The sequence below is a fragment of the Dermacentor andersoni genome, chromosome 3 (assembly GCF_023375885.2).
Source record: "Dermacentor andersoni chromosome 3, qqDerAnde1_hic_scaffold, whole genome shotgun sequence".
NCBI classification, from domain to species: Eukaryota; Metazoa; Arthropoda; class Arachnida; order Ixodida; family Ixodidae; genus Dermacentor; species Dermacentor andersoni.
In genome coordinates this window covers 138,053,522-138,080,815 of record NC_092816.1, presented here as the reverse complement: position 1 = coordinate 138,080,815, position 27,294 = coordinate 138,053,522, and the positions used below count along the sequence as shown (strand labels likewise).

Here is a 27,294-nt window from a genome sequence, read left to right as displayed (position 1 = left end):
ATGTGACAGGCGTAATTTAAGCAAGTTTGTTAAAAAGAAAGTATCAATAGCCCTCTAGTGGCTTTGTCAAAATATTTATTTCGGTATGATAAAGCACCAAAGGTGCAACTGCTGAAGTGAACCCAGCAGGGCTCGAAAACATGTCGTGCAAGTGTCAAATCACAACGGACGATAGAACAAGGACAATATACCAAGCAACGAATTCCAGTGCTCGACCGGCTGGCTGCTTCTTCATGTATTGGCCGAATAACAATTTGTTCCTGGAACTTGTTGCCTTATTCTGCAAATAAAATATTGGAATGGAAATTACGCAGACAAAGCAGGTTGAGCATAGTGCGTCGTTGAGAGAATCGCGTAATGTATGTGAAGCGTACTCGCAAAACTACGTTCTCTGTTTTTTTTTTTTTTGTTCTTAGACGTGAACAACCTTCATGCGCTGTTATCGATTGAATTTCATTCAAGGAAGTGGCAGAAAGACAGGAGTTTGCTGGGAGAACAACGTCATTCTTCGACCGACACACTATTTCATAATGTGACCCCACGCACAGAGGCCGCCAGTGCCCCAGTTCGCGTTGCAGGGAAAGCTCCATACTAAATGATAAAAGCAAATATTGTGCAGAAACCATCGACCACGCTTGTCAAGGTAAGCGACTATAGCTGATTCGCGTTGGTAAATTTATGATGCCCTCGATGGCCTGCGCTTGTTGCAGTGAGGATAATTGTACAACACATGTACTTTCACTGCGTAATTCCGCAGAGAACAGTTGTTCGGCACAAAATCTGTAGCGGTAGTAGAGGTCGCTGCACTTATTAGCCATATTCGTCGCGCACGTGTCCTCTTGATCGCCGGCGTGGAAGGCGACCTGCCGTCCTCCTTTGCCGTTGCCGGACCCCTCTCTGGCAGCCGCCGCAAGGGGAGATGGCGGCCCGGGAGAAGACGAGGGCTAAGACGACAAAGTAAACTTTCATCATCATTATCATCATCATCAGCAGCAGCAGCAGCCTATTTTACGCCAACTGCAGGACGAAGGCCTCTCCCTGCGATCTCCAATCACCTCTGTCCTGCGCCAACCGATTTCAGCCTATAGCGCCTGCGAATTTCTTAATTTCATCACTCCACCTAGTCTACTGCCGTCCTTGAGAGCGATTTCAGGCTCCGAAAAGCTCTCAGGCAAGAGCACGCGCGCCCTTTGCATCGCCGCCTTTGTGCCAGCGGTGAAAGTCCGACCACCACAGAGCGCCACGAAAGCGAGCGAAATAGCCAAACAAAGCTATGTTCACTTCAATATTTGGCATTGATTTTTTGTTGTTGTTGCTGTGGTAATCTGAATTTCATCGGTCGTGTAAACGAATCGTTTCAATCTTGCTCTTTCCCTCGTCTTATTCCACAGTTGCTGGTCCGGCCGGGGATATGCATGCATGGCCTGTGCGTGTGATGAAGAGTGATACGGCTAACAGAAGAGACGTGGCAACACGGCACATCGACGCAGGCTGTGACGCAATTCTTCCAAAATACATATTTCCAGGTGCTCACCGTGAAACGCCTGGCACTGTCAATCAGTTTGGGTTCCTTTTAATCAATAAATATGTCAGTCTATATTGTACTTTTGCCTGATAAGACTAAGTCTGTGTAGTGTAACACTACGTTTTACGCAATTTTATTCAATTCTTGTAATCTACCCCTTCGGGCTGGCCGATTCTAATGATATAGTAGCTCATATTTTTCCGGCCCTACTCGTTATACTGTCCTTGTGGTACCGTAGAACATCTACCTTAGTTTTCGCTCCTTAGCTGGCCCCAAATGCGGCTCTTCAAATGGGAGCATGGCCGTTGTTCTCTTGTGACCTTACTTAAGCAGCAGTGATGCCAACGTAGCGGTTTCCCACTGGATTTAAATGCCTCGTTCTCTTTCTTCCCCTTCTGTTCTTTTTCTTCTTCTTCCTTCTTTTATTTTCCTGCAGCGTTTAGCAGGATGAAATGCTTGTTTGAGAGCAGGGGCAATTTTTCGCAATTGTCCGGTCACGTTAGCTTGCTTTTGGCGGTAAAAGAATACGAAACCTTAATATACTTACGGCTGCTCCAGATTTTACAAACAAGCTGCTTATCCGTACTCTTTTCCGAGTAAAATAATATAATTATTGCAGTAATCGATAAACAATACCGTGCTTAAGATTACATTTAATGTAGTCTGAAGTAATGTATCATTTTATCAATTAACGCTGTTCTCCAGAGTCCCAATAGTGGGCGCGTGCCACGGTTCCCTGGATAAACACCACCACCACCACCACCACCACTGTCATCATCATCATCATCATCATCATCATAGTCGAACTGTGTCTTTCTTCCTCATTGCTAAGCTCGTTGGACGAAGCTGCTCACATCTTTTTAAAACGTCGTACGCAGTGAAGTCGCTCACACTACTTCTTGGACAAGCTTTGCATACGAGCGCCCAGAAAGAATACCAAACAAGGATGACGTCAAGTTAGGGGTGGCAAGCGGTGTTAAACTAATGCAGTTTGTGTCGTCATCGCATGAACAGCATCGCGAGTCGTCTATATTCCGAGTGCTGCGTGAGCCCGTTAGACAGAACTGGTGTCGCTCTGCTATATCGCATCCGCACAGAGTCAGGGCAAACTACAGCTTGGCGGTGCAAGACAGGACTTGACCCATCATCGTCGTGTGAGCATTGTCAAGCTGTTGGTGACATTGAACATTATATACTAAAGTGTCGTGAATTTGAAGCAGAACATACGAAATTAATAGATGGACTGAAGCGCAAGACGGCACCACACCCCAATGCAAGTGACACTTATAGTTCCCGCGAGGACATTGGATGATTAGGACGGAAGCGCATCGGCTCCTCCTAAAGCTCCTCCGTGATACAGGGTTGGAAAGTGATTGGTGAGCCGTATTGGTCGTCGTGGCTCTGAAACCATGCCACTTATATTGGGCTCCGAGTCAACTTGTTTTTGGAACCTGGTGTTGTTAGTTGCACTGCAAAGTGTGATTTCAGGCCATATCGCGGTTGGTAGGTGGGGTTCAGCCGGAGCAATTGCTGGTAACTTTTGCAAGTCCGCCTGCATCAAGCAACACTCCTCCTCCTCCTTCCATTAGACAGGCGCCAAAGCACGTTTTTTGTCGTGAAGAGTTATCAGTTCTTTTAAAGCAACAACAAAAATAATAACTAAGCCTTCCTAAGTAGATAGCTTGGGGCCCTACAACGTAAAACTATTCCAATATGTTTTTATTCCAATTTCCTGACGTCAAATTTGCGCAACCACCGACGCAAGCATCGGGCGGTGACCAGCAGGTTTGTCTGAACAGACCAATCAAACGCTATCCTCGCTTAAAGGAGATCACTTTTGTTTGCTTTAAGAACGAATAACATTGCCTACAGTGAGCAGCTTGTCTTACTTAATTGGCTGACAAGAGGTGAGGAGCATGCTCAAGGGGAAAGGAATTCGATGGGATCGAGCCAGTGCACTGAAAATCGATAACCGGATGAAGAGGGTGGTGCCGGCGTCTGCGATTGGTCCACTTTCCCTTAATTGGCTTGAGGTGGCTGGTCGAAAATCGCGGCGGCATGCACCGAAAGGTTAAGAATGCCGCTAAAAAGGATCCTCAGCAAAGGAAAGTTGGCTGAGTGAGGTCGTAAACGTGCAAAAGGTGCTTGAAAACGTTACACGACCACGCAAAAAGGTTTATTGTATGCAAATAAACCCATACTCTCTGGCAGGTGCGAGTAGCCAGTGCCTGAGCGATCGGCGGCAGGCATATTTTATTCCTTTCGGAACGGGGCAGCCTGCAGCTATTCAGAAAAAAATTCAATCTTGTTCGGCATATGAATGCATCTTTAACGCGTACACGGCACTTTGACGGCGTGCGTTTTCGCAGTTTTGTGACGTCGCGTGACAGGCAGGTGAAGTGGGTGCAGCCCGAACACTTTAGACCAGCAGCCGAGGGTTAATGGCTAAAAGGCGTCGAATCAGAAATAAAAATTTTTCTGTTTGGTCCAATAGTGCATAATCAGTGCGTACGCGTTATATCAGATGGGGAGTTATCGCGCTTTTCGTGACGTCGCGTGATAGACAGGGGAAGTGGGGGTGGCTCAAAAAAGTTTTTGACCAATCGCGGGAGGCTGATTGCACAATTGGAATAGAAAAGTTTGGAATAGCTTTACGTTATAGCGCCCCTGGTCTGCGGAAATCCGGTCTCTGGATCAGAAGGCCATTGATCCGGTGCCTGGCGGTGTAGACCTTGCGCCCCCATAAGCCGTTTCCTTACGCTTAAAGGGACACTAAAGGGAAAAATGATTTCTTCTGCGTCATTAAATTACCGTTCTACAACACGAAAAACACCAATCTTACCACGATAACACGCTTAGTAAGAAAGAAAAAGTACAAAAGCGAAATACAGGTGGCGAAGCCTCCTTGAAGTTTCCCGCACCAGGCCGCTGTGAGGTCATGGATTCTAATAGCGTCTTCTAGGGCCTACTTACTTATTTAGCGGTACAGATTGTTTGCGTTGTGTTCTAAAAGAAACAAATATTAAACATGGCAAGCTTGGTGAACCTTTACTGAGGCAACACCGCCCAAATACGAAAACATACCTGATTTATTGTTTTGCTTTAGTGTCCCTTTAATAATCAGGCAGTTCCGAGTTCCGTCGGCTGTTGCAGCGTTTCCTGTATTAAAGTAATAAAAAACGAAACGAAGGGAGGTGCATTCTGTATGTCCCGGTTTTAGCAAAGGACCCAACACGTTAACTATAACTGCACGCGTCTGCAGCACACCATGTCACTATTTGTAACACATTGTTGTTGATGTTGATTACACGTCAACATAGTATTCAACCACGAGAGGGATTGGCCACACAAGTGAGAAATTGAAGCTAAATGCAAGCGGCTTTGTGGACGAAGAAGCTGCAACGAACTGAAACAAAATGTTAGCTACAGAAAAAAAAAATGGAGGGGGGGGGGGCAAGAACCACAAGAGATAAAAAGTCAAGGGCGCTTAGGTATCCCTACGTGGGTGAATGCGAAAGTATTGCAATGACAACGTTTTACGAAACGTAATGGCATTGTTTTCACGTTGCCTTGTATAATTTCTCGCATCAAGTGCCTCGTTCGCGTAGTTGCGTGGACGTTCAAAGTAGCCCGGCGCAGCTACTGACTGATAGGTCGAAGTCTAATACCCCTGTCAAGCGGGCAAGTTAAGTGCACTTACGGCGAGTGCACTCGGTTTTTAAGTGCACTTTCCCAAATCTTAACGTCGCAGCGGAGTGTACTCTCAGATGAGTGCACTCAAGTCGGAGTACGTTCACGGAACGCACTTTGCTGGCCGAGCGCGTAGCCTCGCCGCCAACGGTTTGAAGGAGTGCCTAGCCTCGCCACCAACGCTTTCAACGACGCAAAATGTAATGCATAGAAAAAGGACACAAAAGTTCATTTCAATTATTGAGCAGCTTTTAACAATATATTTTGTGTTTAGCGAGAAGCGAAACAGCACAATAAAGAAACGAATTTATCATGTACGCAACTAACGGCGCCAGAATGATGCGGCACTGCGGCGCCGGCTTGTTCTTCCAGTTCGTGTTTATTTTGGTGTGAAAGCGTGCTGACCACGCCGGTCGTGCTTTGAGCCGTGTGCGTGGCATTTTGCAGTGTAGCTAAATATCGAACTCGCCGTCTTTGCTCATATATACTCGCTCATATTCTGTTCTAGCAGGATCATGAGCAGGATCAACTGCCGCACGCCGCCGTGTTGTTTTGGATTGGCTAGGCATTCGTCTTGGCCAGCATTGACTTGCACCACACTTATAATAAACACATCTTCGTTTTTTGTTGAGAAAAATAGATGAAGTTTGTTTTTATATATAATTCTACTTAAAACAATCGCTTTTTAGCAGCTTTCTCTTGTTAATTTCCATCTTTAAAAAACGCGCTCTTAGTCTGTCGCCATTTTTTTTACTGCGAGTGCACTCTGTTTTCCCGTTAAGAAGCCCGTTGCCTAAAGTGTGACTCAAGGTCCCGAAGTGCACTCCCCGTAAGTGCGCTTAACTTGCCCGCTTGACAGGGGTATAAGGTTCGTCCACCAGAGCGCACGTCATAACTCACCGAAATCACCGCATTGACTGGCAGTGGGCTAGTGCAGTTGGCGCCTTCGCAGAGGGAGAGGCAGTATGGGAACGCTGGCACGGTTAGCGGCGTCGGTGCCAGCTGTGGAAGAAGACGAAGGCGCGAGCAGTGGCACGAGCGCGTCTCTTTGATCATGTGACTTTCTGTAGCATTTCCAGCCGTGCTGCCGGATCTTCCGCTTCATGGGCCGTATAATGCAGTCGCATTAAAATGGTGCAAGAAAAAAAGATATAGCAGAAGAAGAATGGTCTCATTTACCGATCCGTATTTCGTCTCTATATTATATGCAAGTGTAAAGTTCATTTATTATTTCACGGGGGCATCACTGGGCACGTACCACGCGGCCAACACGCGAGAGCGCGCCGTTTGCACGCGGCGCTCGGACCTGGAAAGAGAAGGAAGAGGAAGAAGAACGAAGTCTGCGAACGAACGCGCTTGCACGCTGTACCCGGAGCCCAACGAATTCTCGCCTTCAGGGTACTACTGGTCCCGTCTTCTTCACAAGAGCTGCGTGATCACATCTAACACAAAAGCTGTTAGGTGCAACGGTGAGTGTGTGCCATTTTTTGTCTTTCTTTGTGTGTGACTATAGGCTGGCGACCACGATACAGTATATCCTTCATGCGATGATGCATACGTAACAATGCCTGTAGGAAAGTTGGGCTGAAATGTAAATGCAGGGTACACCAAACGGTTGTGAGTATTGTGGTGTCGCCGATGAAGTCGGTGCAGACTCCTAACGGCAAACAAAGCACGGTGCCGAGCCGGGTGACGTGGGAGCAATGCGTTCGCATAGCGGGGAGAACAGTACGTTTATTGAAGAAATGTAACGAAAGTTGTACAATAATGGCCGCTAGGTGTGCTTACTTCGGCACGGAAGGACAGCCTGGTGTTTGCGTAAATAGGACCAGGCAGACTTAACCATACGCATAGGCATACCATAGGCAGACCAGACTGAACACATACGCATGAAGTCTTAGGCATCGGCTCGCTGACCTGTTGGCGTGAAGGTAATGATGACTAGCGTGGACAAAAGTGAAGCGATAACCCGAGAGTTTTCGATGTCCGTGTGCCATAGCTCGTGGAAGCCCCGTCTCGTCATATCGGCCAACCGCCTGGTGCCTACAGCTGCAGCCGTACTCACTTGAGCGCCATCGAAGGAGCATGCGGCGGGCGGCGACCTTCCTGCTGCTGTCAGCTCTGGCTTCGACCGCTCGCGCCGCCGAGCCCATGCGCTGCATCGTGCAGCCCACCCACGGCTCGGTGCTGGAGACGAGCTTCCTCGTGGGCTGCACGGGAGGAGAGGAGGGCGTCCCACTGCGCGTCTACCTGCGGGACCATGCCACTGCCGGCCCCTACCAGGTGCGTAGGTGCAGTCGTACGTGCGATGAGTGACTGACTGGTCGTTGCGGAGAGTAATAGGGTTGACGTAACAAGGTGTCGTAAAAGCTACGACGCACATTGCAGTGGGAGGCTTCGGAATAATTTTAAACACCGTCGGCTCGCCGAAGCGATGCCCAACGGTCGCTCAGATTAATGTTTGTTATACCTTAATTCATGCGGCACAGAAAGGTTGATTACTAGCGTGCAAGATGATTTATTGGTTTCGCGCCTAAACTTCAACGCCGGCACTTCAGCGCGGCGTGACCGATCTGAAAGCATATTATAATAGTGTCGGTTTACCGCCAAAATCTACATAAAGTTTATAAGTCTAGGCCTTGGTCCCATTATAATACAACCCATGCCCCCTTTGTCGACATTTAATTAAATAGACCTTAAGAGGAAGCTTTAACTGGGCGGCTCCTATCTAATACATGAGAAAGGAGAAAACTCTTTCTCTCGGCAATGTCTGCACCAATCTTCATGAGGTTTCTTGCGCTTAAAAGAAAAAGCTAAAATATAGTGACTGTTGGAATCGGATTTTCGATTTAGGCCGTTGATGTGTTTTCCTTTTTATTTTTATGTTATATATTTGAATTTCAACCTCAACAAATTTCCCCTGAGCTTACGCTAAACAAGAGTTTAGCGTGACTCACGTATGTTTCTTCAGATAAAAAAAAAACACACACAACAGGCCAGTACGATCACGGATTTACAACGTGTTACGCAGGGTCGCCTTGTGCACGTACTTCCGGGTCCTGGCGCGTACCGCGTAAAACTGCCCATGGGCGACGCCGAGCAGGCTTACGCCATGGGGCTGCACGTGCACGGCGCCGACTCGCCGCCCACGAACGTCACCGTGACACCGCCGCACCACTGCGAACCACTCGCACAACTGGTAGGTGACGGAGTTGGTGTCACGTGACCGTACCCACTTATGTGCGTACCTTTACCACATCACTATAGCTCATAGAATGATGGGTGTAACGTTAAGGGATAAGAAAAGAGCAGATTGGGTGAGGGAACAAACGCGAGTTAATGACATATTAGTTGAAATCAAGAAAAAGAAAGGGGCATGGACAGGACATGCAATGAGGAGGGAAGGTAACTGATAGTCATTAAGGGTTACGGACTGGATTCCAAGAGAAGGGAAGCGTAGCAGGGGGCGGCAAAAATTTAGGTGGGCGGATGAGATTAAGAAGTATGCAGGGACAACATAGCCACAATTAGCATATGACTGGGGTTGTCGGAGAAGTATGGGAGAGGCCTTTGCACTGCAGTAGGCGTAGCCAGGCTGATGATGATGACGATGATGATGATAGCTAATCTGTCTAATCTATTCACTGCGGTGCTTTGATATCGATGATGGGAAACACGCACCAAGAACATTTCCGCCAAGAACATACTTCATAAAACATTATGACGAAGTTGTAGCCTTACTCCTCTCTGGTGTGCTTAAGCGGGATTATCAGCATTGTTTTCCTTAAAAAACAGTGTTTTCAGCTTAATATTCAGCACGGCTCATCTGTTGTTCACGTACGACCGCAGTTCATTCCTTACAAAGTCGAATCCCTCTTTGTGACACTTGCAAAGTTTATACTCCTTATTATTTCACTCCTCGCCCGCCTCTAGCACCCGCAGAAGCATATGCCTATGACAAGACAAGCTGATGCTACTATACCTCTTCTTAATCGCGGTTCCTATGTACTGTTGTACTCAATCTTACGGAACGTTTGCAGGTGGCGACCCCTGGAGGCGACGTGCCCGTTGACAGTTCGGTGCACCCGACGCTCTCTCTGGTGGCGGTAGCGGCGAGCTACGCAGCCGCCTGCGGACACTCGCCGGACTCGACGTCGGCGTTGCTTCTACCGCTGCTCCAGAGGGCGAGGGTGCGCACGCCGCTGCAGCTGGAGCACGGCGCCGAAGCACTGCGCGCTCTGGGATTCGCAGTCGCAGGCACGTTGAAGCACACCGTTTACATGAAACGGGGCAGTGGCGGATCACGGCATCTTTTAACCCTCGCACTGCCACTCACGAGATAACTCGGGCACCGACCCACGAATATCTGCTGATCCTTAAGTATTCTCGCTTTGTGTTTTAAGAGCACTGCCTCTCTCTCCAAAAGCAGCAAATCGGGCGAGAAAGAACATTGCGAACCTGTTACGTCATCTGTGCAGAATACCCCTAACCACAGAAAACTTGGAAGGTGAATTGGCAATAAGTGGAGCAAATGTATCAGTATTCTGCCGTTCTCCCTCATGGGGGCAGCTATGGCGACTGAGTGTGGCAGGTCCGTGAGCGTTTGGACCATGGAGGAAGGAAACTTCCTTCCTTCTTCTATGGTTTGGATAGACGAATGGGGTTATGCTCACTCGCTCACTCACTCACTCACTCACTCACTCACTCACTCACTCACTCACTCACTCACTCACTCACTCACTCACTCACTCACTCACTCACTCATCTACCATTTCCGGCGCTTACAAACCTAGGGATGTCTTCCGGCGGGCAGCTGGGCGTGACCAGGCTGGCGTCCCATTGGGCGGGCGCCCTGCGCTCGCGGAGTCTGCTGTCGGCGCCGCAGCAGCCCAGGCTCGCCTCGTCTGTGGCCCTGCTGCGCGCCGTGGCCACGCTGCACGGCAACGCGGTGCGAGATCCCTCGTCGTGCCACCACGGACCGTCCAGGACCGTGCCCAGGTGAGGGAGCCACACGGCGGCATGTGATGACACACTATATGAAAGCACTCGATTGAAGATTGGAACTACGGGAAATTGGCCAATTGATAGGGATTTACGGGTGAATTAATGAATGAAACCACGTTTATTCCACATTAAAATGCGCCAGCGACGCTGCGGTGGAAAGGGGAGATGTGTTATTGCAAAAGGGGAAGGGTAAGGCTGCCTCCGTTTTATTAACGAACGTCCTGGAGGCAGCTAAGTGAGGGCCGCATGACGCTTGTGGCTGTCGCGGAGCCGATCGCCGACGGGTGGTGCCGCAGGGTCCTGGAGGAACAGCAGCAGTGCTCGCCAGAGCTCGATGGCATGGTCTGGAGACGTGGTATCCGGGCAAGCCCAAGTCCGGAGAGAAGGCCAGGGTCCCCGCTGTATGGTGGCCAGGGCACGAAGCCTTGGTGGGATGTAGAGGGGCACTCCCAACAAAGATGTTGGAGATCAGCACGACATGTGCACATGGAACAGAACCCACTTACGGATGGTGGTGTGCCACCCCTGTGGGAACGGTTCAGCAAGTGAGGAGTAAGGAGGGTGCTTGTCTGAATTCTCCGAAGCAAGACTGACTCTCGCCGTGTGAATACCTTCGGTGGAAGTGACGGTATAGAGAGGGGATTGCCCACTGCTGCGAGGTAGGCGGCACGTCGTTGTTTGGTCGCATGCTTGTCTGCCATTGGGTCTGCTACCTCAGGTGTGGTAGCTAGGAGAGGATAAGGATTATCGGAGGCTCTAGCTAGCGCGGTAGAGAGATGAGCGCGCGCCAGTCTATGAGCCTTCTCGTTTCCGGCGATACCGCAGTGCGCAGGGACCCAGTGAATGGTAACATCGTGACCGCATTCGCGGAGCAGGCGTGCCTGGTGCCGGATCTTCTGCAGTACGGGATCTGTGTAAATAACATTAGCACATGCCCGATGGGCAGCCTGGGAATCTGTGTACACATGATGGTGAACAGGGTCAGTTTGAGACGAAGTTGCGAGGACCCACTCTAAATAATCTAGGATGGCCATTAGCTCAGCGCGGGTGCTGGACATTGCTTCTGCTGATATATGATGGCGGCGGTTCTGATTTTCGTTTGTCTGGTCGTACCACGCAGTGGCATAACAGGTGTTACTAACGTCGTCTGCAGGCAGTGCAGCGTCCGTGTATACGATGCGTTCAGTCAAGGAGAGTGAACTCGTAGCCTTGGCATGCCTCTTGGCATATGCAAGGCGCGAGAAATCGGCCAGGCGTGAAAACGTGGACAAAAGTAGAGGGGGCTTTCGTTATATTTCTGTGTGCACGCCTGGCCTTCCTGTGCCGTGAATCCCGGCGTGAATGTCTGGTCTAACCAAGCACTTAAAAAAGTAAAAAGAAAGGCCACACGGCAGTTTTAGCAGCTGCATTTGATGCTATGATAGGTGCCATATGGCGTGTTAACTTCGTATTCTTTGATGGGACGACAGACCATTCCTCCAGTATCTCAATTTGTCTGAACTTCAGTGGCGGTTTGCGGTTTGCGCGCATCATTTTATTTGTGGCTGTATAATCCGTTTAATGCTGTGCAATGCTGCTAAAGCTATGGTAGCAAGGCTACACATTGTTTTCCCACTGTCAGTCAGGATCCGCAGCCATTACAATATTCTTGCGCTACATTTATTTGCAAGAGTTAAAGATGACAGGCATTCGTGACGTTGAATATAATATTAGCGAAGATGACCGGTGTTGTGATCGGCCCGGAATTCGACTTCTCAAGTGTGGGAAACGTTCAAGCTCGCTTTCCCGCACCGAGGTAATTGCACTTATCTCCGACAAAGCGTCACCTCTATGGACCCTGCCCCGGCCTCAGCGGGCACGAAGAAGAGGAGGTCGTCGGCTTCACAACCTTTCAAGGGGACACCAGCTGCGCTGTTCACGCAGGCACTGATGCTTCCATGGGCGCAATCACAAGCAGACTTCGACTGACACAAGACCACGTGAAGTGAATGACCCTTTCCGTGGGGACCTCTCCACCGATTGTATCGGCTGTACGCGAGGGCTTAAAGGCCTGGCCTCGGCCGTCCTGGCCCAGGCCAGGCCTGGGCTGTCCTGCGGGCCATCCTGGCCCCCAGGTTTGACAGAACCGCTCGAGACTCGGATAGAGTCACAACCATGCACCAATGAAGTGAATACATTCTTTCTGTTTTTTTCATCGTCACGATGTCCTCCTTCATCGCCATCTCGTGATTCTTGCGTTGAAGACCCACCTCACCCGATCGAGATAATTTCACCGGCAAATGGGTAACACCAACTAAAAAAGAAAAGCTTTGTGAATTCTATTTCGGTTCATTATTCACTTGCACCATTTCTTAGTGGTGATTGAACTGTTTTCTGTACGGCTAGCCTCCTCTGGTTGCAGTACCTACTGGAAATATCTTTATGGCTCTTCTACTTAATGAACTCCAAAAATTATGCAGGTTTAGTGCCTTTGTGTAATCTTAAGACATGGCGACTATATAAAGGGTGTTCCAGATGTCATACATCGCGTTTTAAAAGAGACTGGTCATTCTACACGAAGACAACAAAGAGCATATTGTTTACAATGAAGTAGAGTAACCGCGAGTAATCTTTTTGTTGGTGCCATTCAATATATTATTTAATTCAAATTACCTAATTTTAGTTTACTTCTCTGAATGTCGTGCTGCGAATGAAGACATTGTAGAACATCGAGGGAAATTTAGAACTGGCATCTTTTCAGCCAGGTACTTCTTTTACCCGTTTATTTCTTCCGTATGATAAAGAATGCCCCCCCCCCCTCCCCCCAAAAAAAAAAAAAATTACGCGACTAAACGCCCACCTGCATCAAAAAGGAGTGCCCTCAAAGCAAGCACAGGAATTAGTAGGCGATCTATCGCACCTCCGCAGTGACAGTGCAACGCATTAGTGTTGCTACGGGCTGAGCAGTGGCACTTCTGCTAACTGCTACGGAGCTTGTGTGAGAGCGCTGCTTTTTGTTGCGATCTGAATGTTAGTCACGTGATATCTTTCGCAGGATTATTCGGAAAAAATAAATGGGCAAAAGGTACCTGGCTGAAAACATGACACCTTTAAGTTTGTTTCAATTTCCTACAAGTTCTTCAATGACAGCAAGTCATTCAGAGCAGTAATTAACAAAATTGCTAATTGCACTTAATCAATAAATTGAATGGCAGCAACAAGAAAAGTTACGGGCGACAACTCTACTAGACTGTGAATAATCTGCACTTGGTTATCTTAGCGTAGAATGACCCGTCATGTTTAAGAACACGACGTACGCGACGTACGTACGCACGACGTACGTACACGACGCTGGGACACCCTGTATTATGTATTATTGCTGTTGGCTCTCATGTCCATATCGTCGTTGTTTTATTGCGATAGCAATTATGCGGACACTCCAGGCGCATTTCTGCCGTCGGTGTTGCCGTGAGGTTCCGTATAAAGTCCAAGAGCGATAAAATCGTCGTCGTGTGCCATATGCTGTACGTACGAGGGAAAGCTTGCGACGGTGAGCAGGCGATCGCGGCTCAATCTCGCGCACGCAGTGGCGGAAAGCGGGGAGGAAGCACGCCGCCTTCCGTTGCGCGCAAGGTTACGGGGGGAGGGAAGAGGGGCACGTTCTACTCCGGACGTCCGCGCGCGCTGTATCTTGAAAGCAATCTGCGACCAGTACAGAGTCCGCGCTGCGTTGTCTTTTTGCAGCTCAGTTCGCGTTCATGCGAGCGGCAGCACGAAGCTGATTTCGCTCGCTGCTGCTGCCGCGTTTCCTCACTGCACCGTTTTCACAGCGAGTTTCCGCGGTCATAGAGTGAGATGTGTTCATGTTTGCTTGCGTGCGTGACTCCATAATTTAGTTAGTATGCCTATGTTTACAAGTTTACACGGCCGATAAAACTACTATCCTTACTTCGTATAGCTGTGCACTAATTGTCTATCGCAATCGATGCTTCTCCTTTGTGGCGAAACTGCGACTTCTATGTTTCTCTTCTTTTCAAGCGGGTGGGCGTGGTGTTTCTTTCTGTATGTATATGTGTGGTGTTTATACATGTCTGCGTGAATATGTGTTAACTGCATACGATAGTCACGTGTTTGCTATATAGAAGAATAATCCGCCAATCGAGCATGACGCCTTCGTGTTGTGAGCTTTCAATGACTTACACATTGCAACCTGACGATAATAGATATGGTGATAAAATCCTCAATTTTTAAGCTTAATTTTCTATAGTGACCAAAATCATTCTAGCTGATTACCTGATGTAATGTAAAGGAGCATTGACAACTGACAATTCCTAGGCGAAGGATTAACTGTTGGGTTAGTTGGTGTCGCCTGAGTGTTGAGGGAAATTAGTGCTAAAAAGCACAAGCGCTGTGTTCCTCTCCGCTTCCGGCGTACGTGCCCTCTTTTGGCGCCAATTGCCACTGAACAGGTTGTATTGCGGCGGCAGCATTGGCGTCGCATGAATAAAATACCCGGCGCTCCCATCCTCAACAGCGCGGGTGCTGCGCTCGGCACGCGCCAGCACCGGCTGGCGTTCGGCAGATTAAAAGCTAGCCTGAGACATCGCTGACGGCTCTAGCCACCGCCGGAATCCCAATATCCTTCCACTGGCTGCCCTCACATGTCGGGGTAGCCGGTAACGAGGAGGCGGATACCTACGCCAAAGCTGCCCATCATGATGTAGTCCCGGTTACCAGAGCGGTAGTGGCTTCGGACTACACGAGACACCGGCTACGGTGCCTGCTCACTTCCATTCACCCGGACCCCCGAGTGGCTAGTGGCAGGGCCCCCAAGCCACTTCCAGAGAACGGCCTCTCCAGAAGAGACCATTACACACTCCTGCGCTTGCGGACTGGCTGCACCTGGACTGCGGCCCGGCTGTACGCCAAGGGCCGCGCCACGTCACCTGCCTGCAAGAGGTGCGGGGACCCCGAGACTCTGGTGCACCTTCTCTGTGCCTGCCCATCCTTGGTGCAGGAACGCTCCACAGTGATCAACACCTACAGACGCCACGGCCTTCCAGCGGCCACAGAGACTGACCTGCTGTTCCCGGTGTGTCCACAGCCCCCTGGGCTGCGAAGCCTGCTGGAGTTTATAAGTTTCACGGGAATAGACACCCTATAAGCGCCCGCTACAACGCTGGCAACTTTACTGAGGACTGCCACCTCTCGCGCATAGTGGAGTCTATTAGGCCACATCCTCCCTCTTTCTCTGTCATCTTTCACTTCCCACTCCCTTTCCCCTGACGACGCTTCGCCGTGCTCCCTCACGGGTTGCAGAATCAAGCGTCCTTCCTTTCTTTAGATCACTATCATCATCGTGTCCTCTCTGCACTCGTCAGAGATATGTCGACACCTACGGGTTCGCACTGTCACCCGTCGCCACAATGTATTCTTAGGAGACCAGCGCCAGCGAGATTAGACCACAACCTCGTCAGGAGGCTGTAAGCTTGCCCCAGTATAACCTTGCGCAGTATAAGCAACGTGAAACACTCGCTTTTTACACCTCGCGCAGAGCTCTGCTGTCGACGCTGGACGAAGTGCAGCGTACCCTGGCGTCCTCGGTGCAGGACTCGCTGTCGCTGCACCTGTCCGGCTACGGGGTGTGCGTACGCGGTGCGCAACCACGCGAGCGCGTCACCACACTGGGGCTGCCCAACGGAAGCGTTGTCAACTTGGAGCCAGCCTCAGCTGCCAGGTGGGTTGCACTTCGATCATGAATTATGACTCAGTGTTCTTAAGGCATCAAATTTGTATATTCGTGTTCTGGAAACACGGCGCTAGCTTAGCAGAAAGATGTAAGTGGACCTGTAGCATGAATGTTTATCCCACATCAGCCCAGTCGTCGTAATAAAAAAAAATCGGTGGATCCCAAGCTTAGGTGTGAAGGGATGATAAGCGAATCTTTCTTTGTTGTTTAGTGAAGTCCTCGCTTCGTCTTCTTCTTTTTCACTTCTATGTAGCTCGGCTGCACACTCGGCTGCTTGTGTTGCCAACTTCTTCAATTCCTTCCTATTGTTCTGCTTGTCCATTTGGTCACCTACTCACCCAGCGACATATGCCCAATCTGGGAGATTGGCCATTTATGTTCCCATAGCCAGTGGCACACGCCCAGCTGGACTTACCCAGTGTCCAAAGTTGCCTACTCGGGCATTATCCAGCGGCACATACCCTTTATCCAAAGATGTTGCAAACTCGGCAAGCCGGCAGTCAGCACAGCCAAAGGAGGGGAAGAGGCAAAGGAAGCTTCGCTTTAAAATGTATTGATTACGAATATTGACCTCCTACAGGTGATGTACTATATATGGAAAAGTAACAGCCTCTGGATGCGAACGTTTTCGTGAATATATAGACCCGGACTTGTTCGCGCTCTCTTGTACAGCCGTCGTCGCTGCTTAGTTGCCTCTGCAAGTTTCGCCAATATTGTTGCATGGAAGTTTCAGAATAACATAGGACTTATAAAAAGGTAGCTTCGAAGTGACTACTAATGCTATACATAGGTGATTCGTGGTTTCTCTTGGTATGTGGCCGAAGTCGGAACGCAAAAACAACGTCGGTTTCACATGTGTCCATTGCTGAGACCCCAAGTACATATATTTCACATTACTTTGAATATTTTTCAGAGCTAACAAGGTATTGATTACGCAATGTGTTCCCCACAGATACGATGTCAGATGCATGCTACGCGGGTGAAAGTCATTTGCTCATAGTTATTGCCAATGGCTTTCAAGAAAATTGACGCTCACTTGCCACAGGCCGTTCTATCGTTACAGACGACGAAAAGCAACCATGAAGTGCGTTTCCAATATGGCAGAATGACAATGTCCAGGACGCATCGTAAACATGACAACTCACCACACGATGCCGCATCTTCAGCTCTGTGTTTATGCACGCTAAAGTAGTTTTTACCATATCAAACATGAGGAGATGGGTATTTTGTTCACGCATGATGAAGTCCTACTTCTGGCATTTAACAATGACAGCTAAGCAAAACAAAATTGGTTTTCACATTGGTAATATACCACTTGAATATGAGCCGTTTTGAAGAGCAATTAGGTCACTGAGTTTCCATCGGGTCTCGGGGTACTACATCTACTGTCATGTGAAGGAGGCTGGAGCTGGCTCTTGGATGTAATCATTTTCGGCCCGATAAGGATATATAGCAGGCGTCATAAAGCAAAATTATGCTGCAATTAAAATTAAGCAAAATTTCACGAAGAGTTTCACAGCTTACCATTGATATAGCAGTGGCATAACTCTGCAAAAGGAACTTCCGAACGCATCTCAATTTTTCCCGCCCCAAGGTGAAATACGGCAGAGAACGCACTGAAATAATTACGTGAAATACGTGCGAGAGATTCGGTTTTGATTTCAGTAATTGAAGGCTGCACTGTCAATCTTGCAGCACTCTACTTAGGTTGAAAACATCATGTGCTTCGTCGCACTCATGCGCCCTTTTTGGTTGAAATAGCTTAAGAAAGCAGCCGACAGCTTCTCACTCACACCGGTAGCATTCTCATTTTTCTTTTAATTCAATTGGCTTCTTTTGGATACTTCAGACATTTTTAGGTCTTCCAATGTCTGACCTCTTTCACGGCGCTCTTCAATCGCTGCGAGTGCATTCCACAGGTTCATGTCCGACTGAGAAAAGCGAGAACGCCCGCCGTTCTAGCTGACAATGAATAAATGTTAACCCCAGAAATGGACGTCGATGCAATTGTGCCGTAGTTCGTTCGAAGTCCGACATATGCTGAGCCCTAATTCTACAATGCCAGCGGGACAAAACTGACTGGCCTGTCACAGGCCACTTTTAGTGAAGCTTTCCTTGTGGCGTCCAAGGTGTACACTTTGTGGCCTGCCGTGGCGCTGTGGCGCATGTGGATGCTAATGTGATTAACGTTCATGGCTTACTTTCCTAGTCACAGATTATAGATAAAGGAGTCTTCGGCAGCATGGTTTGCCAATACATTGCTCCTATACTACTCGTATTAACATCGGCAGTCATCGTGAGATGAGTAATTTCTTTGCTCTAGCAAACCTTTTCTTCAGTGTTAGTTTGCGTCAGAAAGACCAAGACATGCTTCGTGTGGCAGCTTAACGAGCGGGATTCTCATACAGGTGTCTATTTTCCGCATGCAGGTGCCTCGTGATGGACGTGAGTCCGTTCCCGTGCGCGGACGACTCGCTGCTGAACACACAGTTCGTGATGGTCAAGCGGGCTGACGGCCACTCGGCGGATCAGGCGTCGATAATGGTCGAGCTGTTCCTGCGGAAGCGGCGACCCGACTCACCGCTGGCCGCAAATAACCGCGCGTACGCTAGTCGCGGCCTCGTCACACTGCACAAGTTGGACGTGCCGGCAGCCGCGGCGGGATTCGACCTGCTTGTCCATTTGGAGCCGGAGAGGCCCATAGATCTGCTCCAGGTGCGCTGGAAGGAAGGGGGAATGCGAACTGCACTTGAAATTTCGCAGCGTTATGTCGCATTTAGGTATTTAACGCAGAAAACTCGGGAATTTCGAACTTGGATATCTGCGACATTGACATGTGCTTAGGGAAAGAAAAAAAAAGAAACACCTTCGAAGGAGACAGAAAAGACCACAGTGCCGGAATAACGCTGTTCTAGAACTGATTTACTGCCTTGAAAAAAAGAAAGAAGAACAGACCGAGCCAGTCCCACAATGACAAACTGAATCGCCCAAAACATGGCACTCGCGTCCGACCACCTGTCCCAGATTTTGTTTCTGCGTCCGACCAACTGCCACAGACTTTCTTTCTGTCTTCTTCTAAGGGTTCATTTTTCATAAGCTCTGAAAGTTCTTGGTATTTATTCCGCAACTCGTATTTCTTGGCTAGGCGAACTATGCAGCACTTGTCGCGCCCACCATGCGCTCTCTGTACTGCGCTGTCCTGCTAGCACATAGGTTGTTAAATGCCTTTCGTATGTGGTCTTTTGTAGCGAGGCTTGTGTGTTCACAAGCGTAGCTGTTTGGGGAGCTGGTAATGCATGGATTAGTGTATGTATTCCACAAAAAACGAGGACAAAATGGAAACACGGGGTCACACGTAGCGCTAATTTCAACTCAAATCAAGGCAGAGAGATGGGCTATTTGGAATTTATACAACTTGTCCAACGCTCCAGCGTTCTATCTTTTATCTCGTTCTTTTTGTTTCTGCGCCTCCTTTAATTTTTCTTACGCTATGGAACATGTCTGTTTAATTTCATGCGCATTTTTATTGAAGCGAACCTTGCATAATTAGCATGCTACAACAATAATGTGTTCAGCAGCTCAAAGTGTGTTCATCCGCGCCTGGTCGTCCGCTCAGCGTTGCTTAGCATGCTGAGGAGACGTTGCATGGCATGGTGTCGATACATGCACTACGGGTGGTAAATTGATTCAACCAATGTTTTTGCATTGTAGCCATAAGCTATGTGTACATGAATGACTCCTTGGAGCCTCCTTAGGCATCAGTAAGGGCGATTGCCCTTATATGCCTGTTCACCCGCGCCGCATCGCCCGCTCTGCGTCCAAATTCGGATGGATGGATAGATGGATGCTATCAACGTCCCCTTTGAAACGGGGTGGTGGGCTGCGCCACTAAGCTCTTGTTCGTAGTTTGCCTAATGTTATCTATATTTTTGAGGAAACGCACAAACACAAAGAATACGTAGCATCAAACTTCTTGAACAATTCCTGGGAACTCTGTTTTTGTATGCCTCCGTTGTTTATGGTCTCCCTACTTTTCTGCCACCAAACCTCCAATCACCTCTTACTAATCTCTATAGCGGACATGGTTGTTTCCCACGGGCTATCCTTGAACCCAAGAGTTCCAAGGAAGCCAGAGGAGCCTAAGCCGGCAGCTGGGTAGATGTCTTCACATTCTAGTAGACAGTTTTAGTATAGCGTAAAATGCTTGCGTTAGCGTTAGCGTGCGACGCAACGCTAGCGCAAAGAAAGGCTGCACTGCGCGGCACAAGGTAGTGTTTTAGAATAGCGGAACGGAGAAAAGCGCTAACGTTAACGCAAACTTATACGGCGCCATCTAGATGTAAAAACACGAAATACTGGAAAGCCACATCCACAAGATATATCGAGCTGATCCAATGCCGAATCCACAAGTGTGTCATTAAGTCAAGCTTATCCAAAGCCACAGTCGCTGCGTTAATTACGCATGTAGGTGTTTGGTTTCAGTGTTGTTTTGCCGAGAGTCGCGAAACATACCGATTATTCTTAGCATGCCGCGATCGAGTGTTCTGTGGCACTCATATTGCCTGTACTTTTTAAGTTGGGATGACATAGACGCCTTCATACTTCAGGAACGAGAGCGACCGCGCAGGTTGAATTGTTCTCAAGAGGCGGCCTGCTCAACATCGAGGTTATTCCGGAGGGGACTTTTCGCCGGCAATTTCGCTTCCAGAAAGCGGATTTCCCACTTCTTTCCACTTTTTTGCAACAGACGCCCATCTTGACGTCTGTCCGAATGGGTTCAAGGCGAAAACCTCGTTCAGCACGTTCATGTCGTCGTCGTTAGTAAAGCGCGCATGCATTGTGACCACAGCACCGACCACACTACTTTGTTTTGCCGCGGAAAAGGTGTCATGCATTGGCTTGACATGCGGCTTTACACCAAGCGAACGAGCGAATACACTTGGGCGTCATCTCGAGGCGAATACAGCAAACATGAGCAAACATGAGCAAACCCTCTCGTTAAGCCTACTGCGCCGCTAATCAAGAACGTATATAGTAAACAACGTCCATTTGTCACCTGTACGCCGCTGTCGAAGCATCATCACACAAATCTAAAGCAAACACAAGCAACGAGTGGGGAACGAATGAGCCGAACAGTGCAGGCCGACGACTCGGTAGATCCGAAGCGGGCGGCTCTCACTTCGACTGTAGCCGCCATGTTGCCGTACGTAAGGCTCCCCTTGCGTTCGTAGCGTTCACCGCTAAATCCCGAAAATAGCGTACGTGCGTAAGAGCTCCAGCACCATTTGCGTTCAGCGCATGCGCAGTGTGGTGCGCGCAACGCTAACGCTAACTCTTTGCGTTTGCTGCTTTACGCTATAATAAACTGTCTAATAAAACATGTTCCATCGTTCTCCTAGCTTTACCGCAGCAAGCACATGTTTCTTCGCCTTTGGTGTTCGCTCTTAACTACGCGTTCTAAGGCATCCTTATTTCACTCGAAAGGTAAAGAGCTTCCCGTTGAGTTATCATAAAATGTTTCTTTCCTGATTTCGATTTCTCCTTTCAGGTAGTTACTCATAGCTGGTTTGTTTTCCATTGCCGCCACCACTAACATTGTCTCAGCTTCTCTCACTTTGCGTTTGACGTTCTTTGTTGCTATGTTGCTCACCATACCGGTCGTATACTTGCTGGTAAGCTTCCTAGTTCTTTTCCTTCACTGTGATCGAATCAATGCTTTTTCTGAACAAAAACTTGGAAAACTCTCCCAGCCCGTTTACTTTCTTCCATATTCTTCAGTCACTCTTCATAATCAATTTTAGTCACTTCATAACTTGTCCAGCCCCTATCACCCTGAGCAGCTTCATTAGTTCACGCCGCATAGGTGGCCCCCTGTACATAAACAGGTGCAGATTTTGAAGGCTATGCTTACGCTGGTCGCACACTTTCGAACCAATTTTGTGATCTGGAAACACGTCGCAGGTGTTGGATTTTGGACACCACCTATTTGGCGTCTGCTCGCCACCGTCATCGCGTGCCATACTAGAGCGCAGTAGTAAATTAATCGTGAAGTGAAGAATTAGTTCTTTATAGTGAACCGCGTTGTCAACGAGTCACCAGTGCTACTAAGGCTTTGGCACCTTCTGCTAACTGGAAATCAAACCCCTTTTAAGGCCCAGTGACTATGCACTAATAGCAGTCGACAGCCAATCTACTGGAGTCACCAACCCTCACATTATGCCGTGCAGTACTGCAAACAGTGGGTAACTCTCACAGATGGCAGCACTTTTGCATCGCGATCGCTGTGCCTTGCTTGCTGTTCCAAGACACTTCCGGTCTGGTATCCTTGCAGGGGCCTTTGCCGAGAAATAAGTGCATTTTTTTTTTATGTGCCCAATATGCAGAACGCCCGTTATGTTTACAAATAACAAAATGCACATCATGTTTCAAGCACATGTACGAATAATTTCTCCTGCATTTTGCCGCAAAATTGATTTCAGACAGAAAAAAAAATGTGGGTCGGAAATATTCGCGGGCAGGTTTTGAGGTACCACCGCGACTTGTCGCTCTGTTTTTTGCCCGCTAAACTTAGCGAGCTATTTCGGTGCCGGAAACCGCTAGCATTGCAGGGCTAATTATCTTCAAGGATGACAAGTAGCAGTTGAAGAACTTTATTTAGAACTCCAGACTTGCTTCGGATGCAAACCTTTTATTTTAATTGACTGACGCGCCATCAGTGCATGCATGAGCGGCAAAAGACACTTCCCTTCTGCCTCTCGTCGCTTGTCGACGCCTAAGTGGTGCTTAAAATGGAAAGGACGGCTGAAAAGGGTGTATAAATTGTTTTTTTTTTTTTGTATCGCTTAAAGCGCGTTATGCATCTTCTCTTTCAGCTTGTTTTTCCTTTCCTTGTGCTCGGCAACGTGGCGTGCGATAGTTATCGTACATAGCTGAACGCTACAATCAGCATATCGTTGTTGCCGTTCGAGAATTCACAATATCCGGATTTCGAAAGTTAGGGGCCCTTATTCACAGGAAGTTCTTGTGTTGGAACCACTAGTAGGGCAGGGGCTAGCCAATCACGACATCAGACATATTAAATAAGGTGTCTGGCTAACGGCAAAAAAAAAAAAACCTTACGAAGGAAAAGCTTTGTGAATTCGGCACAGCTATATGGGGATATTCGCAGCCGGCAGGATTGAAGAGCCTTGGGGTGCTATGCAGGATGCCCCAGTTTGTCGCTCGCCTGAGTTTGCTCAATGGCAGTCACTGAACGAAGATGGCAAAGCTGCGACAGGGACTAGTTGGGGCGACTTCATTGTCATGGTGGGACTTCAACTTGGCAGCGCGCATAGCCATTCAGGAACAAAGACTGCGCGGAACGCGCGAAAGCGGCAGATAATTACAATGTCGATATAAAGCATTGTGCCACGTATGTCAACACGCAGTGCACCCTGCGCACGCCGCTTCCCCGCTTAAAACACAGAAGACTGCATGGGTAATGTTATGCGGCAGCGTCGCTTATGGTTATAAACGCAATATCGCAATACCGTGACTGTCCCGCTATCTATCTACACACTCGGCGCGTACCACTTGCTGCGCCTTTCTGGGGCGCGTCACGGACGTGTCTCCTCTTTAGGACATTATCCGTCTTTCCATCAACGAATGCGAACACTCCAGGCGTGGCGCATTCTCACGCGAACCTTTATCTTCTTTCGAGTATGTTACAAGATAACAATTTTTCTATAACTTACTTGCATAGGTATAATACATTGGATGGAAAGACAAACGAATGAAAGAAGGGGCCGGTTTGGCCACGTAATCCCCTTCGTTGGCGGCCGCTCGTGAGGTAACGCCCAAGTGATAAGCCAAGAGGAAATGTAAATATGCCAATGATGCTGCAGGCGCATGGAGGGTTAAATTTTCTCTCGATACCATTAGCTCACTCCTATGAGGGCCACACCAGAGCTCGCGGAGAGCCCGAATTTTGCCAAACTCGGGCCTTCCCGCAGAGCACCCCAGTTTTCAAGACGGTTTACACTTGAGCGCCGCTCACGCGCAGGTGACGTTCAGCGCTGGTCGCGAGCCCACGGAGGCCGAGCTCCTGCGCAGCCCCGGTCCCGAGTGGCGCTCCAACCGCACGCTGGTGCCGCGGGTGGCTCTGGGCGGTCGCCCGCTGTTCGTGGCCGTTCGTCTGAAGCTCGAGTGGGGGGTGGGCGCCCTGCGGCCCGCCGACCCGCGTCGCGTCCGCTATAGGCTGTGGACCGCGCTGGTGGCTTGCCGCAGCTGGCGGCGACCCACGTGGTCGGGCCGAGGCTGCGCCGCGGTTCTCGACTCGTCGTTGGAGACGCTGCACTGCCGCTGCTCGCACCTGTCGTGGTTCTCCGGCGCCCACTGGGTGGCGCCGAACGAGATATCCTGGCGGAAGGTGGGCTGCAGAAACATCCTTCTGGCCGACGTGTTGCATCGTGTTGCGTGTCGTCCTCTTAAATCACGAGATTTCGCTTAAGAACACCGTTTCATCTCGGCTCGAACTGCACAGGACCTAATCAAGCGGGAAGCATGGCCAGTGCAGCTAAACGGGCAAGTTGAGTATAGTGGGAGCGAGATGCGCCTAACCAACGCGGACAACAAAATAGAAGGACAAGACACAATTCGCTCGCCTTTCCACACCCGTTGAACGCATCTTATGTTCAAGAAGAATCAGTTGTGCAAACGATTGGAAGAAGTCTATATGACAAGAAATTGATAATAGGTGATATAGATTAGGTCTGTCTGAGTAAAATCGCGCGCGATTGACTGAATGTTTGGGCGTTGTAGTACGTCGTGGGAGTGACAGAACTAGAGGCTACAGACACGTCTAACGGGGAGTAGCTCTGGACCAATTGGGGTACGGATGGCATGGAGAATGTAATGGAATTACATGGCGAGTGGTGATGAATGGCTTGTTAGAATGCGTCACTGACGTAAACAGCTGCACATTTCCTTATTGGGGGATTAATCAGAAGTGCTTTAACAATGATCCATCTCAACGAAGGAACCAGGCAAAACTAAATGGAATATTTATAGTCGCGAAATTCCCTAACGTAGTTATCACACACCAGTGTTCATAATTTCAAGATGATACGTGTGATTTCAATCAAACCCTAATAACTCTGGTCGAGTTGAGATGGCTGAATAAAAACAATCTACGCCTTTTTTCATTTTCGACACGCTGAATACTTGTATGAGCAGAGAACGGCGGTGCCAAAAGGGAAATAGTAAGAAACAGCAAAACGTCGAGGCATATATAAGTCAGAAGATATATTGTTTTACGGCTTCTTTCTTCAAAAGCACAATGTTTGTTAGAGTTAAAAAGTGGCGACGGGCACTTTCGAATTTCCCTAGAAATAATATGTAAGGTCACAGACAAGGAAATGAATGGTAGATGAAAGTTGCTCACTATAGGCGTATTATGCGTTCAGCCCTATGAAGACTATAGTTCAATGTGGAAAAAGATATTTGAAAAGTCTTAGGCTTCTTTTGCTTAAACAGGGAACCTTTGACTTCGCAAGGAACCCGGTGGTATAGGGGACGTCATGTAATTGTCGGCGCTGCCGCCAATCTGGCAAAAGCTAAGCGAAGAAGTGAAGCTCTGTGTTTATATACGACTTTCTCCATTAGGACAGCCTTGTTTTACGGAATAGATGTAGAGGAACTCATCAAATAATAAATGTGCTGGTCTAGGCTAACAACTGCGCTGCTGTATTTAGGGTCACTCAAGAGATCCTCGAGTGCATCTGACCGTTGCCACAAAGACAAATGATTTCGTTAAGGTATGCTGTCATCACTACGTTGTCTAGGCTCTTGAAATTGGTGTAGTGAAAGGCTTAGGATGCACCGGTGCCTTGGGGACCTTTTTGTACATGCATACAAGGTTTCTGATGCCATCATAGGGAGCGAGCAAGAGCGCGGACGTAATCCATCACAAACTATCAAACTAGGTCGAGGAATACACGTACAAAACTTTGTGTATATGTGTGCGTTACTTGCCTCATTGTCTGCATGTAAGAGCGCTGCCGGGTTGCTAAATATATTTTTTAGTTCCTGGAGTTCTCTCTCCTCGTTATAGTCATTTCTCGTACAGTTCGCATAGTGTAAAACAAAAGGCGTGACAATGTTTCTATTGGCGGAAATTCGCGGTGCAATGATGACATCACTTACCGGATGATCGCATTCCCTCATGCGCAGGTGTCGCGCGGTGTCCGCGAGCGCCACCTGCTGGTCAGCAGCTGCGTGTTGGCCCTGTGGCTTCTGTACGGCGCCGTGCTGCTGTGGGCTCGCCGAGCAGACCAGCGGGACGAAGTCTACAACACGGTGACCGACCTGCAACAGAACCTGCCCACCGACCAGCAGCCCTACATAGTCACCATCATCACCGGCTTCCGTCGCAACGCCGGCACCACCAGCAAGGCGCGTGCCTGTGCCCGTCTTTTGATCTCGTTTTGCGTCACGTGAAGCTACTGTATACACGCTCCCTACGGTATCTTTAAGAGAATGCGCAATAACTGCACTATTAAAGTGCGGGCATAACCGTCTTACACGGCAATGCGTCGCTGCGACGTCGACTCTCCCGATGTCACGATGGCTTTTTCTTTTTCTTTTTTTGTCGTAGATGGCTCCCGCCCCCGCTTTGATCATGCAAAATATTCGTCATCTATAATCTGAACCGGATGAATTTTTAAATCTTTTTAATGAAACATAGGTATTATTTGTGACATACAATTATCCCAACGGAAAAAATCATTACGGTGTCAAGAAATATCTATATCGAATACGTGACATCACTAATAATCCCTCAAAAGTTAGTTATGACTCTGTTTGTTAACCAGATTGTCCATCTATTGTTTCAAAAAGCACATTGCCTTATACCATATCTCTCCATAAGAAAATGAACGTTATAGCATGAGCCATTCTTGCTACTGAAGTTTCCTTCATAACGTGAAATATTTTTGTACAAGAAATTTAAACGCATAGGCTAATCCGGTACGATTTTGCATTGCGTTCCTTTATACAGGCTATTCATATGTATGTGTTGCTTATGTGCGAAACGCCTTTGGGTTTTTCACTGTCGAACAGAATGTGTCTTCTTTCCATTGTGTATTTTTTGGAATTGACTCCTGTGCCCCGTACCCAGCCACATTATCGTCTTCGGGTGAATGTAGCTATGCGAATGAATAAATACCATACAAGTTGATTCTTGACATATCGTTTATTTATCATGCCATCTTTTCTTTTTGGGGTGCACTAAGATCTGTGATACCGGGTGCGAGGGGTCTGAAGGCTTCTCGGGCATTCGTTGCTTTTAGGCCCATCTCGTTAACATGGT

General features: G+C 48.5%; 2 protein-coding genes across 2 annotated transcripts in view; both read left to right on the top strand.

The window, feature by feature from the left end:
* The first annotated feature begins 7,111 nt into the window (after positions 1-7,111).
* Positions 7,112-9,569, top strand: LOC140216427 (uncharacterized). The gene is made up of 3 exons (XM_072286780.1): positions 7,112-7,498; positions 8,247-8,414; positions 9,256-9,569. The coding sequence occupies exons 1-3, from the start codon at positions 7,301-7,303 to the stop codon at positions 9,556-9,558; spliced, it is 669 nt and encodes a 222-aa protein (XP_072142881.1). The 5' UTR covers positions 7,112-7,300; the 3' UTR covers positions 9,559-9,569.
* Positions 9,570-10,010: 441 nt separating this feature from the next.
* Positions 10,011-27,294, top strand: part of LOC126525169 (polycystin-1-like protein 2) — a 31,117-nt gene continuing 13,833 nt past the window's right edge. Inside the window, exons 1-5 of the mRNA XM_050173222.3 lie at positions 10,011-10,213; positions 15,753-15,935; positions 18,377-18,662; positions 23,989-24,354; positions 26,157-26,378. Coding sequence (XP_050029179.3) covers positions 10,011-10,213; positions 15,753-15,935; positions 18,377-18,662; positions 23,989-24,354; positions 26,157-26,378 — 1,260 coding nt within the window. The remainder of the gene's footprint in view (positions 10,214-15,752; positions 15,936-18,376; positions 18,663-23,988; positions 24,355-26,156; positions 26,379-27,294) is intronic.